General features: G+C 37.9%; 1 protein-coding gene across 5 annotated transcripts in view; it reads left to right on the top strand.

The window, feature by feature from the left end:
- The window catches only part of DLG2 (discs large MAGUK scaffold protein 2), a 1,082,159-nt gene that overhangs the window by 435,913 nt on the left and 630,058 nt on the right, over positions 1–16,188 (top strand). The window contains exon 4 of one of the 5 annotated variants that reach the window (XM_086614523.1): positions 13,514–13,531. The exons of the other annotated variants lie outside the window; for them this stretch is intronic. Within the exon in view, the coding sequence (XP_086470649.1) occupies positions 13,514–13,531 (18 nt within the window). The remainder of the gene's footprint in view (positions 1–13,513; positions 13,532–16,188) is intronic. 5 annotated transcript variants of the gene reach the window in all.

Raw genomic sequence — 16,188 nt, 5'->3', positions numbered from 1 at the left:
TGCTATTAACATGTGCCACGTTTCCAGCGTAAAGCTGTCTGGCAACAGTTTACAGTCAGTGGTTCTTGTTATGGCCTTTTCTGCTATATTAAACACTGCATTCAAATCACTTCTCAGTTATCAGATGGAAAGTTAAACAGCTTGAGCTTTTTAGCCTTTTACTGAAAAAAAAAATATTTCCCCAACCTTTGAATCGTTTCTTTTCTTCTCTTTCTTTAGGTCTTGTTTACAGCATCCTGATTAAAATGTAGACACTTCAATTTTATGCAGTATCCCTGCATCGGCATTAGGGTGCCTTGTGCTGAAGTAAAATTACTTCTGTGCTGCTCTCTGCAACTAATTAGATCTATTGCTCTTCAAATGTATATCTGAGGCTTAAGGTCAATTTTTCCAAAATAAGCATAGAATCATAAAATCATAGAATGAGTTGGAAGGGATCCTTAAAGATCATTTAGTCCAACTCTTCTACCATGAGTGGGGACATATTTCACTTGATCAGGTTTCTCAAAACTCCATCCAACCTGACCTTGAACACCTCCAATGACAGGGCATCAACAACTTCTCTGGGCAACCTGTTCCAGTGCCTTACCACCCTCAATGTAAAAAATTTCTTCCTTATATCTAATCTAAATTTACTCTCTTTCAGTTAAAACCATTGCCTCTTTTCCTGTCACTACAGGCCCTGCTAAAAATCCCTCTCCAGCTTTCTTCTAGGCTCCCTTTAAGTACTGGAAGGCCTCTAGAAGGTCTCCCCAGAGCCTTCTCTTCTCCAACCCCAACTCTCTCAGCCTGTCTTCATAGGAGAGGTGCTCCAGCACTCGGATTGTCTTCATGGCCCTCCTCTGGACTCACTCCAGCAGCTCCATGTCATTCTTGTGCTGGGGACTCCAGAGCTGAACGCAGTATTCCAGGTGGGGTCTCGTGAGAGCAGAGTAGAGGGGCGGAATCACCTCCCTCAACGTGCTGGCCACATTTTGTTGGATGCAGCCCAGGATATGGTTGGCTTTCTGGGCTACCAGTGTACATTTCTGGCTCACGTCCCATTTTTCATGGTTTTCATGTTTCATAAATCTGGAAGGAGTTTCGTTGTTTGTCTACCACAAGCCCTAAATTCTTTCCAGAGTCCCTGATTTCCGATATTAAACCCCTCTTTCTGGAGACTTTAACTTTTTTCTTTATTCTTAAATATATAACTTATTTATACTAAAAAAGAATATTGAATAGGAGTAATTTCAACTAATTTCAAATACTTACAACATCATGAGTCAGCCTGTGTTTTCTTTAGAATCACTGGAGAGAAATAGGTACTTTTAGGGTGTTACTAATCTGAACTTTCGTAGGCATCTAAAAGTGCCTGTTTCTCTTCTTTGACTGTAAAAAGCAGGTGGCTCTTACAGTGAGGTGACTAGAGCAGATATCCACAAAGTAGGCAGTTTTATTTGGTCAGGTGAATCCCATCCCTTCTGGGGGAATGGACCTCTACAGCTCTGCTTTCAGTATTCTCAACCATGCCGATCCTTTTGTCATCCAAAATTTTCATCAGAAGCACTTTTATGTATTTCAAACCATTTAATGAAATGGTTCAGTAGTGCAGGACTTGCTACTATAGCTGCAAACACACATTAGAGACATTTTCATTCAAATCATGTTACTCCACTATTGACCACTTTTTATATTTATTGTCTAGCCAGTTCAGTGTCTGTTAAAGCTATGCTTTAATGCTATTTAATAGTGCTAATTTTCTGTGTGGTTCTCATGTAATGGCCTTTCAGAAGTCTGAATATTTTACATTTGACAGTTATCTCTGTCAGCCAAAGTGGTACGCTTAACAGAGGATGAAATCAGGTTTAGCAAGACCTGTTAAAATCTAGGGCAAGCACTTAGCAATATTTTTCTTTAATTTCTGTTGAACTGAAAATCTCTGGTTTCTATCCATGTGTCTTTTCTAAATTTCCAAAGAAGGACTGGATATAACAATATACTTCTTATGAGCCTTCACATGATTGCTCTGCAGTTTTTTATATTCCACTATGAAGTTCCTAATAGATTAACCTAAGCAGCATCTGCAACCATAATACCATAGAAATTAAAATCAATACGAGAATATTTTGTTAGTTGTTTAATGGAAGAATAGATAATAAACTTTCAGTTTAGCTGGATAGTGTGTATATATGGATTTTTTAATGGCTATAACTCTCCATATAAGTTTAGCATTATTAATGTAGGTTTAGAGGTCAATCTGTTTTTTTTTTGTTTTCTTTTTCCTGCATTTGAAAGACTGATACATAATAATCATCAACCATATTCATGAAGTTCTGTATTAAAATCATGGACTAGATCAACAGTTCAGATCATCTTTTTGACCAGAAGATGTACAAAGTTTATTTTGCTTGCTTGAAAAAATGATATTTGGAAAGAAAATACACATCTTAGTCATGACTATCAGGTCTTGCAGCAGAATAGATTATAGTGCTCAAAATATTGTATGTGAACTACATTAAGATGTACAACTGGTATTGTAACTGATAGTGTTCCTACTCTCAGAATTCACTTTAAAAGATTTTGAATGCTTGATATATAAAAATATATTTCATCCTTTTCCTCAGAACTGCCAGGGACAATGAGGCATCTTCAATTTTTCTGTTCTAATAGTCCAGGTGGCATTGGAGTCAAAGCAGCAACTGGTAATTACTGAATGAAGCCGTCCAGAATAGTCATCTCTCCGCTTGATTTGTCCAGACTTCTGACTTACTCCATTACGTTTTGTGTTCTGAAAACACCAAACTGCAGTGATTCATTGCTTTCCATGGCTTGTGAGCAACACTCTTTATTTTTCGTGACATCAGTCTTTGTACTTCTGACATCCTCACATAATAATTTCATGCTTATGACAAAACTGGTGTTTATTTGCCAGCACAGGTACATCCTGTTGCCCAAAATAGCTGAGCCATGTGCCAAAGAGAGATTACTTACTACGTGAAAGATGTTTAAAGGTTCTTTGAAAGTTTCAGAAACAAGATTTTATGGATGATTTAATTTTGAATTTGTGAACAGACTCTGAGTTGGAAAGCTCTTCAGATCTAAATTCAGCTTTACTTTGTTTCTTTAAAAATAAAATGCATACTTAATCACTTAGTATTCATTATCTTCATGTTTTTTCTCACTCTATAAGATTTTAGTGGCTATTACGGACTTTTTAAAGTCAATTAAAATGATACTGTTATATTATGAATATATGGGAATTAATTTTCCTAAACACCTGCTCCTCGATCAGCCTCAGATATAGGTCTTTAGTTTTTATTCCTTCCTTCAGGCACAGCACTTATTTACCATTTCTGAGAAGTGCTTTAGAGATTGTGACTATAAGTGCCTTTGGTGCTTCCATTTTTAAGACAGGCATGTAGTGTATATCTACTTTTGGTACATAAATTTCAGATTGGTTTTCATTTTCCACCATTCCTATATGTGTCACAGAGCTCCTGAACTGGGAGGAACCTTGTGAGGTCTCTGTCCCAACCTGCTCCTCAAAGCAGAGCGGGTCGGTGAGGATTATCCAGTTACATCCTGAAAACCTCCAAGGATTGAGATCCCACAACCTTTCTGGACACTTGTTCCAGTTCTTCTTTGTCATAGTATTATTTTTCTTTTTCTGGAACCTCCCTGAATTCAATTTATGACTTTCGTCTGTTCTCCCGCCAAGCATCTGAGCAAAGAACTTGGCTCTGCCTTCTTGGTTACCTCCTTGCAGATATTGAAAAGCTGCCCCTAAAAGTGTCCCCACTCCTCCTCTTGCTCTTCAGAGGCAGATATACATCAGTTTCTCTGTTATGTGGAACATTTTCGTGACTCTTCTTTCATGCTAATTTGCATGAGGTTCACACACTTCTTTCCCTAGTTATGCTACAGAATGCAGTCATTTCTTTTACTTTTGATTTTATTAAGTCAAATTATATTCTCTTGGAACCGACAATGTTCTAAATGAGCCAAGTTTTTCAGATCCTAGACTTTATTGCTCATTCTTTAATGCAGCATCTAGTTATCATGCTCTGTTATTCAAGTCTTCATTTTGCCTAAATAGCTTAACAACTTTTGGCAGCAAGATGTTAATTATGCTTGCAACAATTGACCTTTGCACCTATAGAGTGCAAGTAGGTGCTTATATGTAAATTAAGACTTATGATTGTGACAGAATGCCAGCAGCATTTGACACCGACTATACACCTTCTGTCTCTCTTCTGTGTATTTTGAGCTAATAAAGCAGCTGTTTCACTTGAGCTCGAGTTACAACATTCAAAAGACAAGTCCCTTTTTTGTTTAGTTATGATGAATATATTAAAACATGAAACTCAAAAAGGTCCCTTTTGCCATGTTCCTTAAGATTCTGCTTTGAATATGGACCATTCCCCTCTTATGGCATAACAATGACAACTTTTATACCTTCTGTGCAGATCCCAAATTATTTTCTGTTTTCTTTCTGATTGCCCCAGCTAATGGAAATGTATGATAATTTAAGATTTTTTTTTCCTTTTGAAGGAGAATTTCTGCTCATCATGACTGCAAGAAAAGAAAATGAAAGCATGAAACAAAACATCAGTAAATGCTATTTCCTTTTCACTGCTTTTTTTTTTTTTTTACGTTTCTGACATACTATTTTTAGATGAGGACTTTTTCTCTAATGTTAACATATTTGAAATAAAAATACCTTTTTTTATGCATTATATTTTTCAATTTTGTTTTGACTGCAGCATTTAACCCTTAACCTAGATAAAATAGATTTTATTGGGTAACTAAAATAGCAGTAGTTGTAAAAAAGGAATTCTGGGTATTAAGCTTCTTTGATATTTACTTTTTTTGAAATCATGAATGGAACAGATACTGCTAATGTTCTTCCCTGTGGCATGGGAAATGCTGGCTTCTGGAGATATGAAAACGATTTTCACAGTGCTATGGGCTCCTCCTTCCCACGTGGCAGAGCTCCAGGCTTTGCACTGGCAGAAGGCTGAGTGCACGGGAACTCAAGCTAAGAACTTTGTGGCAGATGGAGCTAAATGTCATCACCTCAGGAATGGATTTGCCCAGTGCGGGGTAAGCATGGAGGGAGCCCTTGGATGTCAGGACCACCATCTCCCTCTTCCTCCCCCACAGCCTGAGCTTTTGCAGTGGTCATTCCTGCATCTCATGGTGCAGTTGTGTGCCTGGCTCTTCTGGAGGTGCTTCATAAAACTCTCCAGCATTAATCACAGAATCATAGAATGGTTTGGGTTGGAAGGGGCCTAAAAGATCATCAATGTCATGCCAAGCTCAGTTCCCAGGGGATCAAATAGCTTTCGGTTTTCTTCCACCATCAGGCGGATTGGGATAGCAAAGAGATAAATCCACAAATTCATTAAACCATCTTGGCCAACAACTGAGGCTGTATCCTGCATAGAACTGGTAGTGGTTGGCAACTAAATGTTATCTTCACCAGGGAGAGCAGTCTCTGAAATCTGGAAAAGAGAGGATTTGATTGTAGTGAAGGAAATGTTGATTATCTCTACCATTGGTCACTAATGAGATTTCTGTTGCTCATCTGGGCTCTCTTGCTCCAGGACAAAAGAGACAACAGGGCTGTCTTATGTTGGATTACAATTCTGTGGATATACATTAAGGCTCTTCTATTCTTCATTCCTGTTAGTACTTTTATTTTTGCTGTTGATGATTTCTGTTTGCAGCTGAGTTTTTTCCGTAAGTTAGTGAGTGCTGACTGTCACGCTGGACTCTGCACTGTTCTTCAGAATTGGTGCAGCATGAGCCTTTGTCTGTGTAGAAAAGACTCTGACATCTATAGGCTGCATCAAACAGCCTCCAACGCAGAAACGAACATATAATGTGCACTGGCCAATAGGTGACATATTCTTCTGTAGGTCATGCTAACGCTTTTCCTTCTATTTCAATTCATGTATGGAAATCTGGATTCCAACCATCTGGGAACTGAGGGAAGTGCTGCATCTGCTTTACAAATATTTGACTTGCCACTGTTTCTCTGAGGAGATTTTGGCTTGCTTGAAAAGCAGTGGTGCAAAACCTGCGTGCTCACTAATTTGCTCCTTTGTTCAGAAATGGATTCACTCACTGTTAGAACAACCTGCAAAACTTTATTCATAAAAGTAACTCTTTCTACAGGAGCCTTGAATTTACATTTTATGTTATACTTAGCAGGATATGATTTATGCAAATAATCTTTCATTGTTTCCTCATTTTGGCAGGACTGTTGGAAAATTTGAATGCCTTTACTTCTAGCGACTCAGAACAATGCCCAAAGGGATGAGATTTCAATTTTTTTCCCTCTGTAGTTTTCTTTTATTATAAAATTTTGCAATCTTTATGAATATTTTGCTATGCTATGAAGATATCACTACCAGTGATGCTATTGTAGAAACGTATTTGTAAAGGACATAGGCTCAGTGAATGAAAGTTAGAGATAGTTTCGTATTTTAAATTCCACTGACAAAATTTTTTTTTGAAGCTGATGAGATGATTTTATAACATTTCCCTATAAAAAAGAAATTACGAAGCCTAAACTTTCAGGCTAAAAAGACAAATTAAAATTCATCTTAGCGATATGGTTTAATGGGGATTAGGGACGGTTGGACTCGATGATCTCTAAGGTCTTTTCCAACCTAGAAATCTATGAATCTATGAAATCTATGAATCTTTTCTGAAAATCATAGGATCATATAATAATTTGGATTGAAAGGGATATCTGGAGGTCATTTGGTCCAGTGCGCAGTCAAAGTAGAAACAACTTCGAATTTTGAAGTTACATCCAGCTTCAAAGTTAGATCATGTTGTACAGAGCCTTTTCCAGTCAAGCGCTGAATATCTCCAAGGATGGAGACTTCACAGCCTCTATGGGTGACTTCTTCTGGTGTTTTACTACCCCTGTTGTACTTTTTGTCTATTGAATTCTGTATTTTTGCTCTGCATTTCTGAAAGGAGTCTTGCTCTTTCTTCTCCATCACTTCTTATCAGGTGGTTAAAGGCTGTTTCCTTCCTTACCCTTCTTTTCTCCAGGATGTACAAACTCCTCTCTCAACCTCTCTGTATCATGTGCTTCAAGGCCATAATTATCTTTTTGGCCTTTCACTGGGCTTGTTCCAATATCTTTCTTGTGAGGCATGGAAAATTGGGACACAGTTGCCAGATGAGTCTCATAGTTACTGGATAGGGGAAAGGGTCAAAAGATTGAAAAAGGGTCAGAAGCTCAACATGAGCCGGCAATGTGCACTGGTAGCCCAGAAAGCCAACCGTATCCTGGGCTGCATCAAAAGCAGTGTGGCCAGCAGATCCAGGGAGGTGATTCTGCCCCTCTACTCTGCTCTCGTGAGACCCCACCTGGAATACTGCGTTCAGCTCTGGAGTCCCCAACACAAGAAGGACATGGAGCTGCTGGAGCGAGTCCAGAGGAGGGCCACGAAGATGATGCGAGGGCTGGAGCACCTCTCCTATGAGGACAGGCTGAGAGAGTTGGAGCTGTTCAGCCTGGAGAAGAGAAGGCTCCGGGGTGATCTTATTGCAGCTTTCCAGTACCTAAAGGGGCCTACTGGAGGAAAGCTGGAGAGGGACTTTTTACAAGGGTGTGTAGTGACAGGACAAGGGGCAATGGATTTAAACTGAAAGAGGGCAGATTTAGGTTAGATATAAGAAAGAAATTCTTTACATTGAGGGTGGTGAGGTACTGGAACAGGTTGCCCAGAGAAGTTGTGGATGCCCCATCCCTGGAAGTGTTCAAGGCCAGGCTGGATGAGGCTTTGGGCAACCTGGTGTAGTGGAGGGTTTCCCTGCCCATGGCAGGGGGTTGGGCACTAGATGATCTTTGAGGTCCCTTCCAACCCAAACCACTCTATGATTCTATGATTGGTATAAAATCTACAGAAATGAACATGAATACCTCTAGGTACTGCTTAAGTTGAGAGATGCTTAATTACAATATTATTAAAAATAAAACCATATTTGCAAATTTTATTTCTCCATTAGTTAAATAGATACAGGAAATCCCACAGCTGTGGGTAAACTTTTGCTTTTTATCTGATGATAACAGATAATGTTGATGTTGGTTGTTATATCTGAATCTTGCACAGTTACTTTTCTTTAATTATCTTATAGTAGGTATTTTGCTGTTGTTTACAGAAAAAAAAATTATTTATTTGCCATACAGGATTTCCTTATCTCGAAGAGTTTACAAAGAGTGGTTGCAAATTATAGGTTTTTTCAAAAAAGGAAGTTTCTTTAAAAATCAATGCTATTCTAGCTGTGGTATTTAGTTTGTCTTGCTGAGTCCTAGGAAAAAATTATAAATGTGCTTGAATAACTATTTATGTTACATCCCTACTACTATTTGATCCCATATTATGATCAGTTAATTAGTGCAATTAACTGAAAACAAATGAGATATACAAATTCTACTCTGAATTTTCCCTTAAACTTTTCCCTTACTTAAGCAAGTACAGATTTGAGGAAGTAATATAACATGTTGACACGTTTATAACATATTGACAGCTGGGCGCCAGTTTACAGAAACTGTAGCTGTTAATGTCCATCCCAAGGGGTCTGCGCAAAGAACTAAGTTATTCCTAGTAGACATCTTATGGTTTTTGCTTTCTACACCCTGTAATTGTTTTAATGTAAGTTATCCCAAATAAACTCTGACTGCATGTACTCAATCTGTAGAATTAGAGGAGCTGAATCAGCATTGCAACAAACAAGCACTTCTAGAAAAGGAGGATCTATGTTGCTCTTTGTACGTTAGACTGAAATTATGCTGAGTATAGATGTCAGCTCTACGTGAAAGCAACAAGCGTTATTTCTAACTGCTGAGCTAACCAGCCTGCCTTTGTGCAAATGATGATTGTAATGAGAGTTTTCATTCTTTTACACTTCGCAAAAAGCTGCCACACAAAGATATGATGATACCTTCCTAGGTAAATATTCTTTTCCTCTAGAAACATTTCAGTGAATTTGTCATCTCATTGATTTTGGATGTAGAGTTCCTGTGAATGGTAGAGGAGAGTTGAAAAGATCTCAACCTGAGAAGCGAGGCTTTGGGGCAAAGCTTGGGAGTAATCGTACCATGCAGCATGATTCGTTCCTATAATTGCAACACAGCCTAAAATTTAAAAAACCCAAACAAACCAACACCTCCTGCACTGACTAAAAGCTGAAGTGTCAGAAGTTGCACCATGCTATTTGCACTCCAGATACACTCTCCTGAAGTGCAGCTTATGATTCATTGTACCTCTGTTAAAAGCTGCTAAATGTTAAGTGAAAACTCATTCATTTCTTCACCTCTTCTGCAAACTGTAGGTGAAAGACCCGAGGAGTGGCTGTTTTACTTTTATCTGCATTATTATTAGAACCTTCTGTAAGAGACCAGGAGATTTCTTGTGGATGAGATGAAGAGGGGCCAAGGAAACTGCAGCCCATTTTGCTACATAGCTGCCACCTCCTTAAATCAAACGTCATGCTCTGTAGCCTTCAAGGATGTTTTTCAGAGTATTTTCTTTTTGCTGAAGGCTATCACACTCTTCCCTAAGGTGGCCTATACAAGATGGTTTTGCCTCTTTAACATGTACGAGTACCAGATATACTTAATGCAGTCTCTCCTAAGTCTCTATCACACCATGTTTTTTTAAGCCTTTGGGTGAATTCTGTGGTTAGTTGAGTGTTAGTTGAGTGTAAGTTGTGGTTAGTTGTGTTAGTTGATATTTACTTTCCCGTAAATATCCCAAGACCACAGTGACAGCTTCGTCTCAAGGATGGGACTAGACACTATGAAAGGCAAAACATAAGTCAGGAGCACAGTGAATCGTCTCTTTTGATGGCTGCTGAGTCACCTCTCTCACAATGCTGAGACTGCTAGAGGTCCTGGAGCAATATATCTGTAAGGTCATTGTGGTCACACACCCATTAAACTATGAGAATTGGAGCAATCAGTAGTCAATCTGCAAGTAACTCAATTGCTAGAAGACTTCCTAAATGGGCTGATTTGTTAAACCAGCAATAACAATGAAATTTTCTTGATTATAATTTCCAGAGGGGTCAACGTCGATTGGAAAGCAGTGGAGAAAACTTGCATTAAGAAAAAATTAAGTATCACATTATCCATTAAGAAGACAAGCTCAGAAGTCACTTTTCCCATCAGTAAAAAATTCAGTTGCCCCAGTTGCATCGACCTTTCTCAGTTACACAGCCCTGACCATCTTCCTTCTTCCATAATACAGTGAAGTTTTAATTTCTGAACATTTTGTTGTTAGAAGCCTTCTATTTTTCTTTATTGTGTCTTGAAGATAATCATTAATATTTACAGAAAGAAAGCATCCTTATTGTATTTTGTATTTAAACTGGTAATGAGGTTTGAGCTTCTGATTTTATAGTACATATTACATTGAAACCCAATAAGAACAGCTAACAAAACAAAAATATTTTACTTTTTTTTCTGTTTTTCTCACTGATAGCTATTGAAGTTTGGGGTTATTTCTAGATTTATATTGTTTTGAATACTTGGATTCCAACTATTTCCATCGGAACAATTGTAAGAGAAGTGCTTGTCTACAAACTTTGTATGAACAAATGCCGGAAACAAGTCTGTTCTTTTTTTTTCTTGGAAGTTAGAAAGATTTCATTCAACCTATTCCAACCTGAGTTGGAGATCAAAATCAAGAGGAATATTTATGAAAAATAACATTCTGAACCAGACAGTCCTGCGATCTAAGCAAAATTTTGAGGGATTTTATTAAGAAATTAAAATAATTAAACATTTTAGTTAGCTCAGAAGTGATCCAGCCAGTTTTTGGTGCTGCATGCCTTGACACACTAACTGTCATGTGCAGATTGCTTTTTGATATGAGATAGTTTGCCCTCTTTAATGCTACTAAGAAAAGAGGAGGATGTTTAGCAGACTGTGAGCTGTACGAGTCTTTCTAATGGCTGTGATTTGGTTCATCGGTCATAGGTTGGCCATCCTTGAATTGGTTGGTCATCCTTGTCTGACTATATTCTTTGTGTAACTGTCAAGTTCTGCTTGACTTGTGCCTAACAGGCATGTAGGATATGCGATGGTTTTTATATATGAACTAAGATGACATAGGTGACTACCTTATGGGGAAAAAACAGCTAAACACCTTTTTGAGTAAAGATTCACCTAGATAATGCAAGCCATAGCTCAGGGGTATAAGGTGAAGCTTATTTCAATTTAGTGTTAGTTAACAGCAGGCATGGTGAAGATGAAGACAGGCTGAGAGAGTTGGAGCTGTTCAGCCTGGAGAAGAGAAGGCTCCGGGATGATCTTATTGCAGCCTTCCAGTACTTAAAGGAGGCCTACAGGAAAGCTGGAGAGGGACTTTTTACAAGGGCATGTAGTGATAGGACAGGGACAATGGCTTTAAACTGAAAGAGGGTGGATTTAGATTGGATATAAGAAAGAAATTTTTCACTGTGAGGGCGGTGAGGCAGTGGAACAGGTTGCCCAGAGAAGTTGTGGATGCCCCATCCCTGGAAGTGTTCAAGGCCAGGTTAGATGAGGCTTTGGGCAACCTGGTGTAGTGGAGGGTGTCCCTTGTCATGGCAGGGGGGTTGGCACTAGATGATCTTTGAGGTCCCTTCCAACCCAAACCATTCTATGATTCTATGAGACTCACAAGTACCATTTCATATAAAATACCGGTATACTCACTGCAAAGATGCTTTTGAAGAACACTGACTTATGCAGCCTGAGTCCACTGCTGTTCCAGATCTCTACTGCAAGAGTTTGATTTCTAGGTAGATAATTTAGGTAAAACATGAAGGAAAGCAAAAAACTCCTGGTCACCGTCAAACTGGTAATTGTGCAGAGGAACTGGGCTCCACATCTTGGCTTTTAGAAGAACAAGGCACAAGGTTGCACTTGTAACTCAGGTATTTAAATTCAGTTGTGTAGAAAAAAATATTCTTCGTTTTTCTTTTCTCTCTCTTGCGCTCTCTCTTTCACACCATCCTACCATAATTCACTTGGGCCTTATGGGTGGTAACTCAAAGATAAGAAAGAAAAGATTGTGGCTGTTCATCCATTATTGTGGAAGAGATTTTTAAAACACCTCAGAGGAAAAACTTCTTCAGCTTATTTTGGACCATGTTTAGTATTTTAAAATTACTTTAGAATGCCCAACAGCAATGAAACCTGATAGTGACCCAACAGAAAAGCTAATTAAAAAAAAAGAAAAAAGAACGTAGAGGACAAGTGACAGGTGGCACATTATTTCAATAAAATCTCTCAGGAAGTAGAAGTTCATATGTAGGTGCCAAAGGGACCTGACTTTGGGACAATGTCTGCTTTCCTACATTTCATTTGATTTTAAAGCTCTCACCTACAAATATCAAAATTACCAAAGAGCAGCAAAAGTCAATAATTTTTTAAAATCTGAAAGGCAATTCAAGATTCCTGAATTTTACCACACTTTTTGAGCCATTAAATCAGTCTAAGCTTAATGACTGTGTCTCATGCCGCAGTAGGGCGGATTCATGTAATGAATAGCAATCTGTTAATTCTATCAACTCTTCTATTAATTCAAGAAGCAGAGGTCCAAAAGTTTTCAGTGCTCAAAAAAAAAAAAAAAAAGAGACTTTAAAATGTGAGGTTTTTTAAATAAAGTGATAGCTCATTTTTCTTTTCTGTATTTTTATATCATCAAATATAATCACACCAAGGCTTGCTAAGCAAAATCCTCACTTTTATAATTCTAGAAAGATTTTTTTTTATACCTTGTACCTCTTTTTATTATGGTCAATTGAAAAATGATGATTCTGTAGCGTACTCCATTTTTCTGTCTATCTTGCACTTTTTCCTGGAAAAAAAAACAGCTGTATTTCTTATGTAAGGCTAATAAGATGTATTCTAAGACATTTCATAGAATGCTCCAATGAGTTCGGAGAAACGGAATGAGCATCATGGAATAAGAATTACTGACTATTAGTGACATCTCCCTGTGGAATTAGAGAGAGAATACATACAAGAGATTGTCTTGCTTACGTTTGCATTCGGTTTGCTTCCTCTCTCCCTCTTTGGTGATTGTGATTAAAAGTGGACATAAACTTTATTGATGTATCATTTCATATACTTGCTCTTTCCTGTTCATTTTTGGATTTAGAATTGCCAAATCTAAAAAACCTTTAAGAGAGACAAGGAGGTAAAAACCCTCAGTGTACAGTTAACAGCTCCAAGCAGTTACACACTGTATTTCAGTATAAGCAAAAAAAATTAATCAAATTTACAGATGTTTAAGTACAGTAGGTCAGACATGGAGACTCAGTGGCATTTCCTAGGATTTTAACAAAGACAAGCAAATTTCAGAGGTTTTGTTCAAGCTATAATGTATCCTCTCCAACAGAACCAGCACCTCTGTGGGCACCTGGCTATGATATCAGGTAATTTGGCAGGAAACCCAGGAATAGGAGCAATATGGAATTGCCTTGATGTTTCTCAGGCAAAATAAGATGAAAGACAAGAGAAGCAACCACAGCAGTGAGGCTCCAGAAAAAGTGGCCGTGAGCAGTGGGAAGCAGATGGGGAAGCAAATTTTCGCCTGGGGAGAAGGAAGAGAAACAGCGACCATTGCAATGGGCTATCACAGCACAATACCAGTTAGCATTAACAAAAGTGAACATGCATTAATGAGGATCAGATATTACTGACTAATCCTGTGTTCATGTGTGGACATAACCTTGGTCATTGCCTGGTTGACCCATTGCCTTTTAATTTTCTATGCTATAGCTGAAATTCAGTCCTTGTTGCAATCAGTAAGAGGGTTCCATAGACTTTAATCAGCTCAAACAGCCCCAGTGAAGGGCCCAGAATGTGTTTGAATGAAATAAGCGGTGTTGCTCTAGATTTCCACAATGAAGCTGACAGAATAATTGGTCTTCTTTTTCAAAAAGGATCTTTGAAATATGAGATACATTGTAGTTTTGTCTGGAACAGTCTCCTTAAAATGTCATGTACTTGTTCAGACATTTAAGAACTTATTGGCAAAGCATGATCTTTTGATTTAATAGCTGATTTGATATAGAACCTTTTAAGAAGGCAGATGGCATTACAACCTTATTGGAGGTACTTCCGTTCTCCTACTGCATTGTGAAAAGGTAGTTAGTCTGCATATGCTTTAAATTTACTAAAACAAAAGAAAATCTCCTTATAAGACATTTAAAGGGCAGGCTGTATTCAGCCAAATGTGAGTAGAAAGAATTTGGGAATGTAATTTCAAAATGGCTCTTTAAACATGCCCAACTTAAAGTACTGTTCTCTGGAAAAGTAGTGAGCCTGCAATACCTGTAGTTATGATTTGTGTAACAGTCAACAGAGCTTTTACCAAGACCTTTTTCCATCACTGGTATTTTGGAAGCTATCATATTTGTGACCAGTTTGCATGATCATGCATTGCACATCTAATGTTATATGACTGAGAGTCATATGATGTCTCCCCTGTCCATGGGCAGCCAGTGGGCACAAGGACTCTGAGAGAGGTAACATGGCAGGAAACGCCAACTGTAGGGTGAATCTGGGTTGTGTAGACAGAAGATGCCAGGAGAAACCCCTAGTGTCACCTCCTACTACAAAAAAGGGTTAAGGCCGGCGATCAGTGCTATATCAGCACAGTTTCTTGATTGATTGTGACACAGGCTCACCTCATCTGCAAAGCATGTGATCCAAAAACCATTGTACCTTAGACAAGAGCCTGTCGTCAAGTTTTAAACTGTACCCACAACAGCCTGCAGAACTAGAAGAGTCTTAATGTCCATACTCCCATGCCCACAAAAATTTAATTTCACAAATGTTTCTTTTAACCTCCATGGTGACCAGAAGATGGACGTGGAACGCCAGTATTTCCATACACATCTCTGTGCTTGTGTATACATGCAAGAACTTTCACATTCCTCTTAAAAATTAATGATCTCCTCCAATTTTTCTTGCCTACAACTTCTAGTAATGCTGTAGCTTCTTCAAGTCTTTCTTCATCCCACGTAATGTTATTTTCATAGAATGCTGTGATGACTAGACAGATTAAAAAAAAAAATCTAGACAAGCCATCTTTATCTTTTCAGACTTCATATACACTTACTAAAACAATTCATGGTAGTCCATTCTTTCTAGGAAGTCTGATCAGGACATAAATAATTCCAGTGTTAGCAATCATATTAGTCAGCAGTTTTATAGCATCTTACAGCATTTTTAGACAGGAAATGAGTTGCTTTTTCTTTATGTATGACTTAGAATAGCAGTTGATCTCTTCACTGAAATTTTATTTTCCTTCTTGACTTACTGTTACTTTCTTTTTTCCCTGTGTGACCTTCTTTCTTAGTTCTTCACAACAGTGCAATCAAATACTAGTTTTCATTCTATGCAATAAAGTCTAAATAATGTACCATAGCTTTCCCTGTTAAAAAAGAAAAATGGCAAAATCTGTGTAACAATTGAAAGAAAAATTGCAACAATTCCTTGCCACATGCTGCAGAATAATTTCAGTAAAATATCACGTCTCTATAGATTGAATATCAATATGATGGAAGATGCAGTTATTCTTTCCTATCTCAGAATGTTTACAAAGGAGGTTTTTTTATAGTTAAATCACTATGATTTATAAAAATTCCTTTTTTTCAAGGCCAAGCTGTACAAGGTAAATGATGGCCTCACGGTATTGGATAAATGCCTCTGACTGTATTTTTTCTTTTTCTTTTTTTTTTCCCAATGTCTTTCATCTTTTGAACGCTCAACAATTTCCTTTTTTAAAAATCTAAAATTATGTCACTCATGTGCAACTTTCATAAAAGCACTTTAGCTTGTGACTTTTTAATACTCAGTGGATAAGAGATAGAGGCAGAATCATGTATTTCATGACAATCAGCCCTGTCTGTTCACTGCTTTAGACTGATAGTAAGTAGTTTAAGAACTGAACAAGCTAATGGTGCTGCCACTTCATGTCCAATGCAGAGCAGAGATTGCAATAAGCCTTTGCAGTACTCAACTGCAGTCGTTGGAAAGCTGAAATGTTGCAATAGCAAATCAACAACAGTGTTTGTCCTCGATAAATTAGTACTCATGACTCTTAAGAGTGACTACCCTCAACAAAACTGACTCATACAGGATAAAGTTAGTACAACTGCAATCAGAATTTGATTCAG

Source organism: Tauraco erythrolophus, chromosome 1 (genome assembly GCF_009769465.1).
Source record: "Tauraco erythrolophus isolate bTauEry1 chromosome 1, bTauEry1.pri, whole genome shotgun sequence".
Taxonomy (NCBI): domain Eukaryota; kingdom Metazoa; phylum Chordata; class Aves; order Musophagiformes; family Musophagidae; genus Tauraco; species Tauraco erythrolophus.
This window is presented reverse-complemented; position numbering and strand designations above follow the sequence as displayed.